The following is a 21,057-nucleotide window of genomic DNA, read 5'->3' as shown; positions in this document are numbered from 1 at the left end:
AGCCAACCCCTCATTGTTTATAACAAATTTTCCCTGATCAATTATCATGTGGTTTCTGTCTCCAGATTGCACCGTGATACAGAAATACTGAAATGCTGCATGGGACATTATATCTAAGAGAAAATATTTGAAATTGAAACAACTTTTAAAAATTTGGTAATTGTATAAAGCTGGAATGGCAAGATATTTTTAAAGCACAACATAAATGCCTTACAATTGGCTTCAGAAAACCTTTTAATTGCTTGATATCTAATACTCTAAGTTAGGAGGCATTTCATTTTTTTCAACCTCTCCTGTCTGTCAGTGCTAAATTCTACCAAATAACCGAACTGTTTTTGAAGCAAGGGTGCTGATGAACTTAGGTTTTTGGAGACTTAATTTCCTCTGTAAAACCATACCTAAAGCCATACTAACTCAGTCCAATTGCATGCTATTTAATCAACATTTACAAAGTGGTAACAACATGTCAGGCATTCTGCTAGGTGTTGGAGACATAAAGACAAATAAGCCAAAGACCCTGCCCTCAAACAGCTCACACTGCCTGAGAGAGACAGGATACACAGTAAAACAGAGGGCGGGAGCAATCACAGAGACCTATGCAAAGGTGGGGGGAAAGAAAAGGAAGTTATTAACTCTGTTATCTGGGGGGCACGGTTGGGGAGGAGAGGGGAACAGGACAAAGGACCTGTGATTTGAATGACCTGTGGGTTGAGTAAGGGGAAAAGGGAGAAGAAAATACGTTTCAGGAAAATAAAAGAGGGAAAAAGCATGAAGCATAAAATCGCATGACCTTTTGAAGGAAACGTAAGAATTTTTACACTTCAGGAGCATCAAATATAAGGGTGAATGGAACACAAGTTGTGCCAATCAGACCAACAGAGACCAGATGGCCAAATGCAGCGTGTGCCAAGCAAGGAGTCTGAGCTCTGCCGGTGGGTCAGGAGGTGATGATGGCTAGGTAACCTCGGTGCTGACATACTGAGAAGCACGATTTAGACAAGTAACCGGTGGCAGCATCAAGGGTAGATGACAACTGACCAGAACAGAGATTGGGATCAGTTATCTGGAGACCAGGTGAAAAGCAGTAAGGGCCTGATCTAGGGCACCTCATGGGCTAAAGAGAGAGAGGCAGAGGAGAGACAGCTGGGAGACAATCAACATATCCTGGTGAGTTACAGAATGTGTAAAGGCAGGGAGAATATGATTCACAGTTTTTACTGGGGTGTCTGGATTCCACTAGCTAAAAATAATTAAAAAATACAGGTGGAACAACGTGTGTGTGTGTGTGTGTGTGTTGTTTGTAAATGGTGGTGGGTATATGGGGGGCATGGTCCTGGATTACTAGTTTAGTTTTGGTAGAGGTCAGCTTTGAAGACCAAGTATAGTAAAAACAGAGTGAGGAACAGAACTCCATGAAATACCTATATTTACAAAGCTGGCAGAAAAACTGGATCCAGGGGAGGCTGGTAATGTCAGAAGCAGAAGGAGAAATACGACACATTAGCAATCAAGAGGGGAGAGAGTCCTGAGAGAGAGAGAATCAAGTACCACAAGGGAAATCAGCTCAAATCAGCAGAAATTTGATTGCCTCTACCACCATCTGGTCACCTTTGGCAGAGAAGATAGTAGAGTGGTAAAGAGTAGGAACTGATCTGCAGAAGGAGAAAAGGACAAGTTGTAATAAAGTTAAGACAGCAAACATTGGGTTGGCCAAAAAGTTCGTTTGGGTTTTCCCATAAGACGTTACATAAGATGTTCCGTAACGTCTTATGGAAAAACCCAAATGAACGGCCAACTCAATATAAACTGTCCTTCTAGAAAGCTTGGATGAAAAGGGAAATGAGAGGAAGGCAAAAAGCTGAACTGGGAAACGACATGTAGACAATGCGGGAGACAAGTCAGGAAAAAGAGGCAGCTTAAGGTATGGATAACAGAAAATAGTGATGGTACGTCACTTCTGAGATTAGTTTATGGAAGCCTGCAGTGCGCTCTCCCATCACATGCCCGGGGGCTGCAAGTCGCTGTGACGCAAGGTACTGAAGCCCTCGGTCTAACAGCCCTCAATGAACTGAGGTCAGCCCAGAACCACGGGAATGGACTGGAATGCAAATTCATGACTAATTGAGCCACGAGTGTGATCTCAGCAGACAGCCTGATTGCAACTTCACGAGAGACCCGGAGCAGAAACATCCAGCTAAGCCTCTCTCAAGATTCCTAATCCTGAGAAATGCATGTGAGATAACACGCATTTACTGTTTTAAACTGCTATGTTTCGGGATAAATTGTTACACAGCAATAGATAATACATGGTTTACACTGTATTCTATCCTATTCACGTCATATATCCACATGGTTTACGCCCTTACTTCACGTGGGTGTCAGTACCATCATTTCCTCAGAGGAAGCCCCACCCCTTCCCCCTATTCATCATCACACCCTTTTATCTTGATCTGTTTTTCTTGTTAGCACACAGCACTACCAGATATGTATTTACTGTATGTCTCCCCAAAATATAAGAGCCACCAGAGCAGTGACTTTGTCTTGTTTTCTAGTGAACCCAGTGCCTAACACAGTGCCTGCCTAGAGTAAGAGTTCAATGAAGGTTTGTTGAAAAAAGTGATGACTATCTATAGACACTGAATCCTCTAAGGCTAAAGAAGAGAATTTAGATAGGCACCTGGATCACAGGCTTCCTAAGATACGGATGCCCATGGGAGAGGAACCAGGAGATGGATAAACACCGAAAAACTGAAAGTGTAGTAAGTGGTAATAGTGAACAGGAATGCACTCCAGAAGGCAAAAGAGATTTCGCCTGAGGGAGGAAGAGCAATGATCTGAAAGCAGGAATGAGGAACAGCCCTCCTGGCCCTAGATGTGGAGGAGAAAGGAAGGTCTACCATCATCAGCAGGCTGTTCCTCCCTGTGTCCTCGCTAAGGTTCCATCCCATCCATCGTTAGGTCTGAGGTGCTCCACTTTGCACATGTTCCCAATCCCAACACCATCACAAAGGGTGATCCACCAACCCTTCCTCATCTCACTTCAGCTTCAGACTTGCATCTCCAATACCACCCATCGGCTCTCCTGACACGTCCCACTGACACCCTAAACCTAACAAATTTCAAATGGGATTCATGACTTCTCCCATTATTTGCTCGACCTCCTGCTTACCTGCTTCAATGAGTATCAATACCTATTTCCCTCCTGGAGAGACCTGGAAACCATTCTCAACTCCACCATCTCCTCCATGTTTATTTCCCAACATACAACTTGTCACTAAACCTTGTCACTAAGCTGATCCTGCTCACCCTGAAATTCCTCTGAAATCCTTCCTCACTTCTTCACACTCCACGGAAGCTGTTCCTGCCCCTCACTGTGACTCAACTGGCTAAGAACAACAGCCTCTCAAATGGTCTTCCTGCCTTAGAAATTTTCCTGATAGCCACTCTACTCTCATTTTCCCCAACTTATCCTCTTCACTGGTATCAAGTTAATCTTTTTTTTTTTTTTTTTTTAAATCTGGCCGTTTAAATTCTTCTCCAGCTTAAAAATTCTTTGCTGACTTTCCACCAAAAGTCATCAGCAAGGCCTCTGAGGCCCTACACTTCAACTGGCTCCTAACTACCTATCACTCTGGCTTCATCACAAATCTCTCTCTCACTGAATGTCCATGCCCCGACCTCCACCATCCTTCCTTCAAAAATTTCACACTGTCCATCTCACCACCACCAACTTACCTCCTAGCAACTATTCAGATCCCTGCTCAGTTGACCCTCAGTGATTCCCTGAATCACCTTGAATCAGCCATATCCTATGTTGTTTGTATGCAATCCTAGCACCCTTTCTTTTTCCTTTAAAGTCACTTTGTAACTGTAATACTTAACTGCAAATTCTATTACCGTCTTACTTTTCTTTTTTTAAATTAATTAATTTATTTATTTATATTTATTTTTGGCTGTGTTGGGTCTTCGTTTCTGTGCGAGGGCTTTCTCTAGTTGCGGCGAGTGCGGACCACTCTTCATTGCGGTGAGCGGGCCTCTCACTGTTGCGGCCTCTCTTGCTGTGGAGCACAGGCTCCAGATGCGCAGGCTCAGTAGTTGTGGCTCATGGGCCCAGTTGCTCCGCGGCACGTGGGACCTTCCCAGACCAGGGCTCGAACCCGTGTGCCCTGCATTGGCAGGCAGATTCTCAACCACTGCGCCACCAGGGAAGCCCCAACCATCTTACTTTTTACTCACTAGACAGTAAGCTCCATGAAGCCAAAGACTGTTTCATTCACCACTGTATCTCCACCTCCATGCAACTGCATACTTTAAACAATTAACCAGTACGGTTTACTGAGTTTCAGCTACATGCTTACAGAAGAAAGTATAGGACACGAACCTTGTCCATATGAACGGGAGAGGGAAAGATATCTCAGAGGGAAGGAGGCACAATGAGTGATGCCACAGAGAACTAGTTTTGTGAGAAAAATAAGATGTTTATTGTCCAAAAACATAATATTGTCTAATTCTCCATCTGTGCTGTTCTTGCAGAAATGACAGTTTTAAATTTTTCAGATGTTATCAGTTATGAAACTGTAACAATGATGGATTTAGTCTCATTAGATATCAGCTATCTTAATCCTGTGTCCTTTCATAAGAACAGTTATCAAGTTAAAGGCAGGTAAAGTGTGACCACGTGCAAAGGCTAGTCCTAGATGCTGCTCTCCAAGCCGAGCGTGCACATACGCCAGCTTTCCGCTCTAGGCCCCAGGATCCTCAATGAACTTCTGTCCGGGGAACACATAGCAGGGGGCCATCCTGGTGCAGAAGCGGCCACGGGAACTTAGTGTATCCACACACCCACCAATGAGCAGATATTCTGTCTCCCTAGAGCTCTTCATATATTATCTCCTTTCATCCTCATCATCACCCTGTCTCTTTCTCCATTATCATTCTCTTTTACAGATGAAGTGGTCAGGCTGAGAAGTGACCAGCTCAAGATCACAAAGTTATTGGGAGAACAGAGACTGAATCCCTGCCTTTGGAATCCAAAAGCAACATTTCTTTATTCCTCTTACCCACTCTTCCACCCCACTATACCCCACTCCTACCAAGGGTTCACCCCTGCACACCATATATTTTGCTGGGTGCTGGCCAACACATGTGGAATTACCAATCAGTGACCTCCTTGTGAAAAGGCCACTGAATACACAAGCAATTGAATACACAACTGGCGTGGCAGGGTGAGGGTGGGGTGTTCTGATCCAGACATCAGAAAAATAATATACCACATATGCTACCTTTCTCCACATTTTACTGGGCTTTAACTTGTACAGGGCCCTCTGAGAACCACCAACTGCCACCCTTCCCATTCACCTGCTCAGCTTAGAGACCAAAGAAGTTACTGAATATCTTAAAGTCATGGTGAACTAATAACAAAATTGAAATGTGGTGATACCACAACAAGCAGCTGTGTCTGCAGAGGGTAAGTCTGCTCAGCTGTCCAAATAAAACCTCAAATACACTTTTCTACAAAAGTACTTATTGTTCACATAACTGCTTTTGATCTGAAACATGCATTGCTTCTTTGACTCAAAAGGATTGTATAACGATGAGAAAAATATTATCTGCTTGCCAAATCATTGTGGTCATCTATGAGATGGTTCCTGGGAAGGCTGCCAATGTGTGTTCAGCCAGGAAAACGCTGAGAAAGTACAAGAGCCCCACTTCAAAGAGGTGCCTTTTTCTCCTTAATAATGACAAATAAAATATTGTCTAATAATTCTAATAATCTATGTGGCCCATGGAGAAACAGTTTTTTTTTTTAAGTTTAATTTTTTATTTATTTATTTATTTATTTATTTATTTTGGCTGTGCTGGGTCTTCGTTTCTGTGCGAGGGCTTTCTCTAGTTGTGGCAAGCGGGGGCCACTCTTCATCACGGTGCACGGGCCTCTCATTATCGCAGCCTCTCTTGTTGCAGAGCACAGGCTCCAGACGCGCAGGCTCAGTAGTTGTGGCTCACGGGCCTAGTTGCTCCGTGGCATGTGGGATCGTCCCAGACCAGGGCTTGAACCCGTGTCCCCTGCATTGGCAGGCAGATTCTCAACCACTGCACCACCAGGGAAGCCCAGAAACAGTTACTTAAACTATTTTTCAGGTGTTATCAATTCATGATCAATTTTTTTGTAACACTGATGAATTTGATTTTACTAGATATCAAATAATTCCCAGTTTTCCAGCATAAATACCAGTATTTCCTATTGGTCACTTCTCACGCCTAAAGCCAGTCAATGGATTATTCCCTGTTGGCACCCTGTTGTGCCAGTCTCTTCACCCATCCAAGTCTCCCTCAACCTACCTTTCCAGCCTTCTCTTCCACTGTTCCTGAGAACATATTTTCTCTTCCAATAAAGGGAACCGCTTGTTTAGCCTTTGACATTCTCTACAAGCTTCCTCCCCCTTACCGTACCTCATCCACTTGTTCCATAAATATTTATCAAAACATACTCCCTGCTGGGCAATGTGCTCAGTGCTGGGGATTTACTGGTGAGCAAAATGACATGGGTTTGCTGCCTTCACAGAACTTATAGTGGAAGAAACAAACTACACGAACTAAAATGACTGCAGCTTGATGTATACTACTGAGCATTTCTGGCACCATAAGAGTCTGTAGCAAGACTTTTTTTTTTTTTTTTTAACATCTTTATTGGAGTATAATTGCTTTACAATGGTGTGTTAGTTTCTGCTTTATAACAAAGTGAATCAGTTATACATATACATATGTTCCCATATCTCTTCCCTCTTGCATCTCCCTCCCTCCCACCCTCCCTATCCCACCCCTCTAGGTGGTCACAAAGCACAGAGCTGATCTCCCTGTGCTATGCGGTTGTAGCAAGACTTTGAATCTATTTGAGGAGGTCACAGAGGCTTCCCTGAGGAGGTGAATGGAGGTATGAAGACCAAGAGGAATCAGTTGGGAAATGAGGGGAGACCAAGGGACCATGTGGTGGGGTGGGAGACAGCTGGTCTCAGCGGGCTTCAGTGAAGGGAATGAGGCTGTAGAGGTATGAGAAGAGACTGGAGAGAAGGGACAGGCTTTATAAGCCTTGGAAAGGTATCTGGTCTTTATCCCCAGAGCAGGGAATGCCATCCAAATATTTGTCAGGGAGTCACATGATCAAGACTGCATTTTGAAAACAGCTAAAATTTACTCTAGGGGCTTTATATATATTAACCCTCAAACACATAAGGTAGGTGTTAGTATCTGTTTTAAAGGTAAGAAACAAAAGCATAGAGAGGTAAAGACACTTGTCCGAGGTCACATAGCCAGATTGTAAAGGAGTGAAAATCTAAGCCCAGACCATGCAATCAAGTGTGGTGATTGATCAACTTATGGCTCATTAAACTGAGAGGGATAGAGCAAGGAGCCGATAGAATGAAGAGAACGAGGAGGTAGAATGTACTCCTGGTATCCTCTGCTCCTTTGTGACGCTTTCCCCAGCTTATGCCAGGTCTTCATCCTGTGCCTTCTTAGCACTTCCCGTCCTCTCTGAAGGTATGAAATATACCTGTCCTCAAGCAAGCAAATTCTGTACAGCATCAATGCATCTCTCCCCTGCTTAGACCATGAACTGCATTAGAACTGCACCTTTAAAGCCTCTGCAGGGTCTGGTATCATTCGATATTCAAATTTTACAGAAAATAATGAGGTCCTTATAGTCATAATGGATTTTGGAAAGTTATTAAATCCGAAAGGGGGGGAGTTTTGACCAGTGTGGAATGAGGTTTTCACTGATTCAATGTAAAGAAATGAACATAAAGATTACAAAGTAATTCTAATAAAGCTAAATTTCCTCCATATTTTAACAGTAGAAATCATAAGTACAAGTCACTTCTATGCAATACAATGTTATTAACAATAGATTGTGGGTTAGTTTTTTTGTTGTAGTGGTTAATGATCTTTCTTGGCAAAAAAATAAGAGGCTATATTTGACATTGGTGTTTTTTTTTTTATCCATGAATTCCCAAGGTTTAGAAACCACTGAGTTAACCAATCCCATTCCCTTTTCAAATGTTAAGAAATCATACCTTAAAACTGATAGCAATCTTTTAAAAAAACATATAGGTAAGTGATATGTCTAGACCTTTATCTGTAAACTAGGAAGCAGGTGCTCACAAAAGACCCTGCCTTATAACTTATCTAAATCCCTTATATCAACTCTAAAGCCCTTAAAGCAAATCTAAACCCCCTAAACTACCAAAGGCTTCTCGCACTGTCTGCAGGTAGGAATTGAGGCAAGTTTACATCCAAATGAACATAAATGTGATTTGAGAAGTATAAGACTATTTTTGGGGGAAAAAAAATACACATGCTCTTCCCATCATCAATATTACAAGGTTTTTATAAAACTTTTTTCTTCTAATATTAGCTCATAGCAGATCCTTTAGTCTTCCTTTATAGATATCTTCCAACTCAATGATTAGCTTAAATCTCCCTAAGCCGATGGCAAATTCTCCTTAACCCTGTAACTACAGAGCCAGAAAGTGAAGAATTTACCAAACCACTCACTCCGAGCACAAATATAAACAGAGAAGCACAATCACTGAGCACTAGCTGGGCTTCCAATCTGCAGAGACTGAAAGTCTTAATGGGAAAAAAAGATCATGTTCACAGTGGAAAAGGGACCATGATAAATGTAAATTTGTGAAGTCAATTTCTATATGCATACATACAGTGAAAGAAGGCATCACCCCCTCCTAATCCATCCCCTTACCCTTCCCCTGTTTCATTCGATGTTTCATGGTATTATAGAAAATTTTAGAAAACTCTGAAAGCTCCTGGGTTGGGCTGCCTTGTTCTGCCTATTCTATGAAGAGGTTTTTTGTTTGTCTGTTTTGGGGGGGGGGGGCGGTTTGCCCTCATTATAATGATATAGAAAGTAAATTTTTAAAATGTATATTACATTTACAGTCTTATACTACCTAATGTTCAGTAAATCCCTAAAATCATTTATCTTTATTGTATAGAAGAAAATGGGCTGTTGCCATCTTTACAATATTCCAACCCCGGTTGCGTAATGCAGTTCACCTCACCCTCACGTCTGCTGCACTGCTCTCCTCTCAACGAGGAAAGAATGTACCAAAACCTGGAAGGAAATCAGACCTGAGTGTTCAAGGTGTGACACAAGCTGAGAGACTCAACTGTTCTCAGTCAGTTTCGCCACTGGTGGAATAGGAATTATATCCCTTTTTTCAAACAGTGTTTTGAGTATTATATGAAATAATACAGTAAAATAAGCTTTTAATCAGTTATGCGAAGTGTGATCCGTGGACCAATGCCATGGATTGTTACCTGTCCCCCAACAAGTACAGAGAGTATGTCTGTAGAAACTTGCAGTGACGTGGCATTGCCATGACATCCCAATACATGATTTTGTACCAACATTTTGTTATGAAAATGTCCAAACATACAGAAAAGCTGAAAAAAGTCTGTAGTGGTTTGAAAATCACTGACTTAACTGATCCTATTCCTTTATCAAATGTGAAGAAATCATTAAGCTAAAACCCACAGCAAACGATCTCTTTTGTTCCGACATTTACCTTCCACCTAGATTCCACAAATAATATTTTACTCAAGTTTTTCTTTCACATAACTATCCGTCCCCTCCCTCAGTCCAAATTATTTTCATTATACATTTCAGAATGAGTGAAATGCATGATCTTGTGTTTTTACAAAATAATACACGATGGATTGAAAATAATACAGGTCCTTTGCTGCCGATACATCATCTCAAACTTTTTTTTTTTTTTTTTTGAGAAGATGGATGATGTCCTAACGTTGACACAGAAATTGGGAGAAGATATTTCTAAAAACCAAATTATACTTTCCACAACACTATCAGCATACCAGAGAATGAGCTACTGTCCTTTCAGATATGGAAGGTTTATAAAACATGAATCTTGAGGATTGCGAGTGATTTGCTCCTGATAAGCCAAGAGCCTACAAGCAGACAAAGTTCCAAAATGAAAAAAGAATTTTTGGAAAGTAAATCAATCTTAAAAGCAAACATTCTGTTAAGTCAAAGAAAAATGAACCCCAAACCTTTTGAACTACATTTCCCTGGCATATAATGACTCTCGCTAAATATCTGTTGAACGATACCTTGCAGTTATTTGTTTTTCCACCAGATGGCAACTATGGGTGGAATAACAATGATTTTAATCTCAACATGTGATTTTCAGGATTGTGCAAGACTTCAAAGGTATAAATCCAGTCACCCTTCCAGAGCTTGAATTCCCTCACCACCGCCACTGCCACCACCATCAAAACGACACCCAAACCACCAAACTCCTTTAGGGAAGAGAAACTCTTGGCTCTCGGGGGCAATGGCCTGTCTATGGGCAGGACCCACTACCTGAAAGTTCTTTGTTTACAGGGGGCAACACTCTCCTTTTAGCTGTCACTCTCTTACCTACTTGTAACCCTTGTAAGAGAAGAGACCATCTAAATTCTCCCCAGGCCATTCTTCAGGTGTTCAAGTCAGCTAACACTGTCTTCAACCTTCCAGGTTAAACACTCCTCAGATGACAGGGCCCCCTCACCAATCAGAAGAGTGAGGGCTCTCCTGGCACATGCCCCAGTTTTTCTCTGTGTTCTAGCACAGGGCCCTCGCTCCTTTCAGGCCTTTGTCCAGTTGTTCATCTTCTTGACAAAGCCTTCTCTATTTAAAACTGCAACTCTGGGCTTCCCTGGTGGCGCAGTGGTTGAGAGTCTGCCTGCCAATGCAGGGGACACGGGTTCGAGCCCTGGTCTGGGAAGATCCCACATGCCGCGGAGCAACTGGGCCCGTGAGCCACAATTACCGAGCTTGCGCGTCTGGAGCCTGTGCTCCGCAACAAGAGAGGCCACAACAGTGAGAGGCCCGCGCACCGTGATGAAGAGTGGCCCCCACTTGCCACAACTAGAAAAAGCCCTCGCACAGAAATGAAGACCCAACACAGCCATAAATAAATAAATTTTAAAAACAAACAAACAAACAAAAAAAACAAACCTGCAACTCTGCCTCTGACAAGTTCCCATCCTGTTTTGTTTTTCTACACAGCACTTATAACTATCCAATAAATTAAATTTATTTTTTTTTATAATTTCTTTCCACTAGAAAGTAGAAAGTAAGCTCCATGAGGGCACTGGGTTTATCCACCCCTGTATTTCCAGGGCAAACCAATATTTAATGAATGAATGCATGAAATGATTCATCAGTGAATTTGCCACATAAGTAAAATCGCACCATTAATGTGAAGAAAAGGACAGCAATTCCAGTTACAGAAGCAACGCTGCTATTAATGCAGTAGGAAAGGCCACACACCTTAAGATGGCCTGCTTAGATGCTCAATGGTGCTCCTCTTGCACTTACTTTCAGCTACAATGTTAAAGATACTAAACTGAGTCTCCCTCCAGTATTTGTGAAGCTGGTTTTATGGATCCAAACCGAGGAATTTACATGATTCTTTTTTGAATTTCATCTACAGCTCTCTGTTTTAGTATGTTATTTTCAGACCTTTAGTGAACAGGTGGTATTAAACACTATCCTTTTCCAGTGCGGACTACTCAGTCCAGTGCATGGATTGCCCTAAGCTGTTTCTGCTTCTCAGGTTTTTTTCTATCTTTCTACTTTGAAATTCATAAACCATCTAAAATCTATTCATTTCCTCACAACTCCCTTGGCAATGTGATAGCGGTGGCAGAGAAACCAGAGCTGGGAGAGAAAAGGAGCAAGCATTAATGCACAAGCCATGCATAAATCAGAGCAGCTGGATACCTGAAATATGCCTACATGTGTCTCTAGAAAACTTAACAGCAACTATTATTTGTGTCATGCTTTAAAATTCACAATTATTTTCATTTACGCTATTTCTGATTACAACTGTATGATGCATCCTTCCGTGAAAGTGAACTGACCCTCTGCGACAGAAGAGGTTCTTAAACTGGAAGGTCCAGCAGAATCAGCTAGAAGACTTGTTAAAACAGACTTTTGGGTCCTCCAGAGTTCCTGACTCCACAGGTCTGCGGTGGGGTCTAAGAATGTGCAGTTCCAGCAAGTCCAGGTGATGCTGACGCTGCCGGTCTGGGGATCACTGTTCCCAGATGCTCTGCCCCGGGGCAAGGATATGAATGTGCAGGCCACCTGATGTAAAGGCTTGGTGTTCTTTTCAATAGGCAACTGTGCTTCCTAGGCCTGAACTTTTAAAACAAACTGCCATTATTAAGAGAATTATAAAAATTACTTTTTGCCCCTTTCCAACTTCAGAGGAAAGGAAGGCTCTATAAAACCCCTCTGACTAAAGTTTTTACACAAAAGAACTACCAATTCCAGAATCAGTACCTCCTAAATGGAAGTATCCTTTCCTAGAGCCTAAGTGTCCTTCTTCACTCAGTCAGACATACCCTACCCACACCCTCCCCTGCCCACACTCCTCTTTCCTAATTATTTATTTTGAGATCTCACAAGTTATCACTTTAACCACCCTGCTGCTAGCACTCTCAATGCCTCTAGCTGGGATTTTTCTTCCAAGGCCCCATCCTTAAAGTCCTCAACACTAGACTTACCTAAACACTTTCTCCTTTACTTAAAAAGTAGCTTTTCAAGCTACCTGTAGTCTAGTGGTTAAGACCAGGAGCTGTGGAACCAGACCAAGTTCAGATACAGGCTTTGCCACATACTGGCTGTTTAACTTTGGGCAAGTTACTTAGCCTGGCTGGGTCTCAGTTTCCTCATCTAAAGAATGGGGGTACTAATAACATCTACCTCAGAGTTACTGTTAGGATTAAGTGGCTTTCTACCTGTTAAGTGCATGTAACGGTACCCTGGTATATTGTAGCTGCTATTTTCACAACTACCTCATCGCCACTTTCACAGCCATCAGCCTCACTCAGGCTGCTACACATTTGAGAGAAAAAGCCATACAACTTTGTAATTGGAGATACGGGTCCAAAATAGTAACATTAAATTTCACATAATAGTAAATTACAGTTAATGTGAATTGTCTTGTTAATAAATTACAACAACTAAGTATTGCCTTTTGCTATATTGTTCCAAGTATCTCATTTAATTAGCACAGACCTATACTTTCAGCTGTGTAATGAACAGCACCTATAAGTTCTTTGGGTTCCTCAGATTCGGCATACTAAAAATTTGAACTTCCCTTCCACCCTAAACTTGCTTCATCTAACTGTATTTTCGACCTCAATGAAGGACATCATCACCTCCTATTGGCCCAGGTCAGAAACCAAGGAGTCATCCTTGACTCTTTTTCTCAACTCCTTCTGACCCATACCCTTCTCTTCTGTATCCACTATGTGTTGCTAAACCGAAGATGAAAGCTACAGGTATAGGCAAGTTTTGAAACCACTGTGACTGTCAGTAAGAAATGAAGTAGAAAACTCCTATCAGAAAATGAGATCAAAGAACATTATCCTGGACATGACCCACCTTCTATTCATCTCACCCAATTCACCTGCCACTGTTTTCATTCATATTTTCATCTTATCAACTCCTGGATTATTGCAACTACCTGCAAAATTCCCGGTCTTCATTTTCCTAAACCAAAATTCTACATGACACTCAAAACTTCTTTAAAAAAACACTGTTGGGCTTCCCTGGTGGCGCAGTGGTTGAGAGTCTGCCTGCTAATGCAGGGGACACGAGTTCGAGCCCTGGTCTGGGAGGATCCCACATGCCACGGAGCGGCTGGGCCCGTGGGCCACAGTTGCTGAGCCTGCGCGTCTGGAGCCTGTGCCCCGCGACGGGAGGGGCCGCGATGGAGAAGGGCCCGCGCACCGCGATGAAGAGCGGTCCCCGCACCGCGATGGGGAGTGGCCCCCGCTTGCCACAACTGGAGAGAGCCCTCGCACGAACCGAGGACCCAACACAGCCAAAAATAAATAAATAAATAAATAAATAAGAAAATCCTTAAAAAAAAAAAAAAAAAAAAAAACACTGTTATTCACTGTTCCCTCCATGAGAATGCCCTCCGTCCCAACCCAGTAGTTCCATTTCAAATGTTATTTTCTTATTTAAGTGTTCCTTGCTTTTCCAGTTGCAATCCACTCCTTCATACTCCCAGAAGCCTTTAACAATTCCTCTCCATGAAATGTAACCCTTTATAACTTGATATTTAGATTTTTACCTATATTTTTCAGGAAAGTGAAAACAAGTAAATCTGAAGGAATCAGAGGATAAAACTAGAACTTGACTAATGTAAACACTCTTTGGAAGAGCCCTATGGCAGTGGTTCTCAATCTTGTCTGCACATTGGAAACACCTGGGTACCAGGTACCTGGGCCCCACCCCAGAAGTCTTGGGTGCAGCAAGGGCACTGAGCATTTTCAAAGCCCTTCAGGTAGATTCTGACATGCAACCAATGCTGAGAAGTACTGCTCTATTGGGGAATATAAAAAAAGAGTTGAGATTAATAAAGGATTCTTAAATAGAAGTAAAGATCTGGTGGAAATCAGTAGAGATGACTCAGGGTAGGCAAATGGTACTGCAGAAAAGAAGTCTTGAAGTCAAGGAATTCAGCAGCACTTCATAGATAGAGTAGTACTAAAACGGCTTACAACTGGCTGTAGGCTGAAGTTGGAGAAGATGAGATGGGCTTGGAAAGGATGGTTAAGGGAAACTAGGCTTGGAATGAGAACCAAGAGCAAGTGGTGGAAATGAGGTCAAGTGAATTCAGAGAAGGAATTCTGAAAGAGGCGCTGTAAGTTGGGAGGTTTTCAAAGATGACAGAACTTCTATGGCAGCAACGAATGTTACAGACGTAGGGAAGTTTCCAGATCAGGGTTACCCTGCTTATCAACAGTGATGAAGAAAATTCCTATCAGCAGCTGAAATCAAAGAACACATATCTTGGAGGTCTGACAAAGATGACAGCATAGTTGCAGAGGGAGGTGTTATAAACTGTGGTGTAGCTATTTAAAAAAGGGACGTTTTTTGGAGAAATTGTGGTGGAATAACTCTTAACACCTGTGCCCAGGGACCAGATCATCTCTCTAACTTAAAGTACATTACCCACTCCCCCCAAAAACAGTTCTTACAGTTTAGGAAACCAGGTATGTATCTTAACATATTTCTGTATCAGTAATTGTCATAAGCCATAATCCTTATTTTTCATTACTAAGCACTAAACATTTTTTTAAATGAAGTACAAAACCAAATAAATTCTAAAAAAACAAACCCAGGGCTCCCAGTAAATGATGGAGCGGGAACATGGAGTTGCCATTAAATGGACTCCTTCGCAGTATCACCGTGTGAAGGCTTCCTCTGTACTTCAATGCATCTTCAAATTCTGATCCTTTCTCCCACTTGATTCCTGCATGCTGCTCCAAAAACCAGTGAGTTTTGCAGAAGGAGAAAACACTTTAACTGTATATACTAAGCTTAAATACCATCAGAAATGCCAGATCCTGGCTCACTAAATCCTTTGAAATACATTATTGTAAATATTATGGCTGACCAACATCTCTACAGGACAACTGCGTTATAACAATTCTATAGCAAGAGACAGGTATACGATCAGTGTAGTGTCACATAATACGAGGAACTATATAGGTAAATTCACCTACGGCATCGCCCAATCAGTGGTCAAGTGCTTTAGAATCATTTTCACTTCAGTAGATAATAAATCCAATTTATCCCAGTTATAAGGAAAAAAGTTTAATTCTTATAAGGAGTATCAAACCCCTACCTAGCGAGGTGAGCAGGGGGAATCAATTACCAGAGAAATGCAAAAATATATACAAAGGAGAAATGCAAGGGAACTCCATTATGACACTGGTATTGGGGGCAAAATAATTCATATTATAGCCCCATGCCATTACAGCAAAATACATTTGCATTACTAGGTACAAGAGAAAACGGCGCAGCCCACAACATAGGGTAAAAATCTATTACAATGAATAATACCTAACATTTGACATAGCAGTGCTATTCCCAGGTTCTAGTTATTAAACCCAGAGTGAAAGTGGTTTACTGATCTGTTTACAGCATTCTAAAGACAAGGATTAAAACTGCTGTTTTGTTCTGACATAAGAAACAGCTATGGAAAGAATTTAGTCCACTGCCTGCTACTTGGTAGGCACTCAGCAATGACAGTTCCCAAGTTCACTGATGTGACCTTTCCTTCCCCATTTCAAACACAGATTCTAACTATCCTTTAAAGAACATCTGTTGAAAATTCTCAAATCAAGACCACAAGCACACTGTGTTAAATGTTTGATGTTCACATTAACGAGAGACTTTACATGCGAATTTTTTACACATGAGGGTAAGTCAGGTCTAAGATTGACAATGATGAACAAAGTGGAGGAAAAGGAGGGAAAGAAAAGAAAGGAGAAAGCAACGAGAGTGCAGAGGAAGGATGGAAAGAACAATGTTGGCATCAGTGTGAAAAGCAAATAACAAATTCCTCAAGTGTTAGGTCTATCTCGGAACATGTACCCCACATGAATTTGCTGAAAGTACACAGAACTATAATAACCTGAGAACCCTGGGCTTGGGGACTGCCAGCATTACCAGATGCATTCATTTCCAGGGCTCCAATGATTCCAGCAGGTAACCAGAGAAAGTCAGTCTAGCCACCCCTATAAGCTGCCAGCCCCTCGTGGCAGAGATGCCAGCAGTGGCCAGTCTGAGAACGACAGCTTATTCTGGCTCAGGAATCCTACCAGATGTGGCTCCCATGGGGTCCTCAGTGTCCTGTCTCTTCAGCGTGATCTGTGGACCTTCAGGAAAGGACTCTACTCTGAAGATAAACTCAGAAAGACACGTGAAACAGTGTTCCTGCTAAACCCTTCAGCAGCCTTGGTGCTATGCAAGTCCTTCAAAGAGCAGCTCTTGGGATTCATTTCATCGAAACACCTCTCCATGGCTGGGTATAAAAAAAAAAAAAAGACTGTATGTACCAAGCAAGGCATCACCCCCATCTGGCCATCTGCCTAGTTTGTGCTGCGTCTCAGTTCTCCCTGGCCTTCGAGGAATGTCCTTCCTCCTTTAAATAGTCTTCTTCGGCATTGCAGTTAGAATCAACTACTGCCCTCCTGCCGGTCTCTGGATTCCAGTATTGTTAGCACTGAGCAACTCACGAAATTCCTCTTAATAAAGCTCTCTCTAGGGTTGCACAAGAAATCAAATCCCTGTGTCAGCCCTGGAGAGTTCAAAGCCCTTTGTTAAAATTACACATGCTAAATTGTAATACTGAATTCTGGGCTAAAAATTGTAATTTTCTATTTTTTCAAAGCGATCTGGGATGAAAATTTTCAGGATTATGTCCCCATTATTTTGTATGACTGGGATAAAACTGTCCAGTTTTTCAGATTAACACATAATAGTTACATTATTTAAAAGATAATAATTATTCATTTACTCAAATATTTGAGGGTCTGGCACTGTGCTACATCCTGGGAATACAGTGAACAAAACAAACAATCCCAATATGTCATAATAACTTCTACATTGTGGTACTTATCTACAAAATAATATGACATAGTTAAAGTGTCTTATCTAATTGCAAAAAATAAACTAGGGAGTAGGCTGGGACACATGGGAAATAAATACACTATTACTAAATATAGGAATTCTTCATTTAAGTCTTTCTATACATTATGAACATGTAACAATTATGATAAGCAATACTGGGCACTGAAATATCTCCTATTCACTTAAGGAGTGCTAGTATTTTACCTTTAAAATTTCTATCATTATATATACGCAGATCACATAAGATGTACTAATGGCTGAACAGAACTATTTGTCAAAACACTAAAATTCTATACAGCAAAATTTTCATGCTAAGAATGAAGAAAACACAGCACAATGACTTCAAAATTAGTATAGTGTACTATAAATATCAGAAGATAAATTTTATTCTTCCTAGTATATAAAAGGTAATTTGTTTTTCAAACTTCATTGATAGTTTCTGTAATATAAGGAACGTGTAAATATGTTAACAATTCTCTTACCAAAATAAAGCCATATATATATATATATATATATATATATATATATATATATATATACACAAAAAAAAAATTTTTAGGGAATAAAGTTTGTCCTTGGTTGGGAATTCCCTGACGGTCCAGAGGTTAAGACCTGGCACTTTCACTGCGGGGGCCTGGGTTCGATCCCTGGTCGGGGAACTAAGATCCCATAAGCTGCACGTTGCGGCCAAAAAAATAAAAAGCAAAGTTCGCCCTTGGTTTAACATTCATGTGCATACAGAAATAAACACATATACTCACAGGAGTAACACACACTGACAAAAAGTTACATTTAGCAAAGGTGAAAAATGGGGAAAAATAATCCTGCTAGTTACTTTTTTTCTGTCTCCGAGACTTGACAAAGAATGTAGAAAACTACCGAAGTAACAAAAAAAAAAAAAAAGACACAAAAACCACACTTCAGACAAACTGCTTGTTAGTACTTAGGACCTGATTTCACAGACAGGTTTAATCCACTTCCTCAAAGGTCATGCTGTCAAGGTAGAGGATGAACGTCTGCTGCTACTGAATTAGACGGGCCATCGTTCTGAGAAGTAGGGTGCTTCTCCTCCTCCACGTGGGTCACTTTATTTGACCTTCCTGCAGGAGGAAGTTCATTATTTGTGCCCTCTTCACGAGGTGAGAGGGTACCAGGCAATTCATTCAACGTTAGAACTTGCAAAGATTCTGGTCCATCTTCAACATCCACCTGAATCCCCAAAGCTTTAAGAATGTCACATTTGCACATGGGGCATGTCCCATGGGCTAGAATCCAGGGGTCAATGCAGTTCTGGTGGAAAAAATGTTTACAAGTCAGAATACGAACTGTATCATTAGGCTTATAGAGTTCAAAGCAAACTACACAGCTATCTCCATTTGGACATACTTCCGTGTCCCCCTCTTTAAGTACCCGAAGTTGAAGCTGGCCACATGCTTTCCTGAGATCAGTTGTTAACCGCTGCCATCTCCTGTTCTGAATCCTTGCTACCCAAAGTCTTCTAATATGATAAAAGATGAAATACGCTAGTGTAGCGGTTGTGACGATCACAAAAGAGACAAAATAGTGATTCATCCAGATGATGTGTTTTCTTCCCACCTCAATCATGACTGTAACGTGAACTCCCTTCTGAATTAAATGCAAAACCTCCATGCCTTTCAAGTTACCAATCATCACCACAACGATGTCTTCAAACGCCTGATGAGACATGGGAAAAACCTGATTGCCAGTTCCTGGAAAGTTATAGATGATCACTCCGCTGGCTCCCTTCTCCACGGCCACCTTGATCTTCTGCGTGAAGGTACAGCCTCCCCGTTCAACAAGTGCGAGCCATGTCTCCGAGTTCTTCGATCTGCTGAAACTGGTACTGGGTTTACATGCATTTTGCATTTTTCCCTCTGGAGGCACGATAACTCCCGCCACTCTCTTCAGAGCAGAGCTTCTTCCAAACACTCCAGTCTCCCCCAACTCTGACAACATGCGATTCCCAACATGAAATGATATGTTCATGTAAGCAGTCCAAACGGCGCTGGCTCTGCAACAGTGCTGGCTAAGCAGCCAAAGGAAACTGAATTTCATGAGCCAGGAAGAGGCAGTGTGGTTTCTCCGAGCGCCAATCTTGAGTAGACGCATCTCTCTCTTAGTGACTGAAGGACTAACCCAACAAAAAGATGTGGCTTCCACATCTGCTGACAATCAACAGAAAATATTAAAATGAAAAAAATCTTCTGGGTGAAAACAAGTTCCACTGTCTTCCAGCATGTTTCTGTAAGAAATTCTTAAAGATGTCTTATGAGTTTCAGATGTTTTTTTGAGAGAAAGAGAAAAACTTTAGATTGAAAAAAAAAAAAAAAAATCCCAGTCTCACTACTGTAACTCTACATACTGCTTACTGTTGGGTGGCATGATTATGACATAAAAGACAACACGGCCAATTAGGTAAGAGCTTAGAGCATGCTGTACACTTACTGGCCTGTTTCAAATGTTGTTATGGGTAACCTCAGTGTTGTTACAGGATGGATTCAATCCTTGAGCTACTACATGTAATGTTACCTGGTATCACGTTAAACTGAAGAATATTAAAAATTATATAATGCAGGCATTTTAAAATCTGAAAGCATATGCAAGAAAGGCCATACGATTAACACTTTCCTTCATAGTGAAGTAAATATCTGTATCAAAATGGCAAGTTTTAAAACCATGAATGATAATTAAAAATTAGCACTATAACCAGATATGGGATAAAAGTGGTAAGTAACACTGTCTTTAACTCACATTTGGTCACAGTGCAAATTTTTTATCTATCACGTAAATATTTGAACTGAATTTATTTAATAAAGCTTGCTCAGAAATTTGTTGGACAGGTTTGGTTTTGATTTAACTTTTAAAAGTAGGGGGCTTCCCTGGTGGCGCAGTGGTTGAGACTCTGCCTGTCAATGCAGGGGACACGGGTTCGAGCCCTGGTCTGGGAAGATCCCACATGCCGCGGAGCAACTAGGCCCGTGAGCCACAACTACTGAGCCTGCGCGTCTGGAGCCTGTGCTCCGCAACAAGAGAGGCCGCGATAGTGAGAGGCCCGCGCACCGCGATGAAGAGTGGCCCCCGCTTGCCGCAACTAGAGAAAGCCCTCGCACGAAACGAAGACCCAACACAGCTAAAAATAAATAAATAAAGTAGCTATTAAAAAAAAAGTAGGGCATCCCGTTAAACTACTTCAGCCTCACTACCCTCACTTTTTTTTTTTAATTAATTAATTATTTATTTATTTATGGCTGTGTTGGGTCTTCATTTCTGTGCGAGGGCTTTTTCTAGTTGCGGCAAGCGGGGGCCACTCTTCATCGCGATGCGCGGGCCTCTCACTATCGCGGCCTCTCTTGTTGCGGAGCACAGGCTCCAGACGCGCAGGCTCAGTAGTTGTGGCTCACGGGCCCAGCTGCTCCGCGGCATGTGGGATCTTCCCAGACCAGGGCTCGAACCCATGTCCCCTGCATTGGCAGATAGATTCTCAACCACTGCGCCATCAGGGAAGCCCACTACCC

General features: G+C 41.8%; 2 protein-coding genes across 15 annotated transcripts in view; both read right to left on the bottom strand.

Moving 5' to 3' along the window:
• The window catches only part of CADPS2 (calcium dependent secretion activator 2), a 545,377-nt gene that overhangs the window by 352,809 nt on the left and 171,511 nt on the right, over positions 1-21,057 (bottom strand). The window lies entirely within an intron of this gene.
• RNF133 (ring finger protein 133) lies at positions 18,518-19,651 on the bottom strand. Its single transcript, XM_007177261.2, has one exon. The coding sequence runs from the start codon at positions 19,649-19,651 to the stop codon at positions 18,518-18,520; it is 1,134 nt and encodes a 377-aa protein (XP_007177323.2).

Source organism: Balaenoptera acutorostrata, chromosome 7 (assembly GCF_949987535.1).
Source record: "Balaenoptera acutorostrata chromosome 7, mBalAcu1.1, whole genome shotgun sequence".
Lineage (NCBI taxonomy): Eukaryota > Metazoa > Chordata > Mammalia > Artiodactyla > Balaenopteridae > Balaenoptera > Balaenoptera acutorostrata.
The sequence above is the reverse complement of the archived record's forward strand: the minus strand, read 5'-3'. Positions and strand labels throughout refer to the sequence as shown.

Coding starts and splice junctions, on each gene's coding strand:
- RNF133 (XM_007177261.2), bottom strand. CDS start 19,651: ATGCGTCTACTCAAGATTGGCGCTCGGAGAAACCACACTGCCTCTTCC.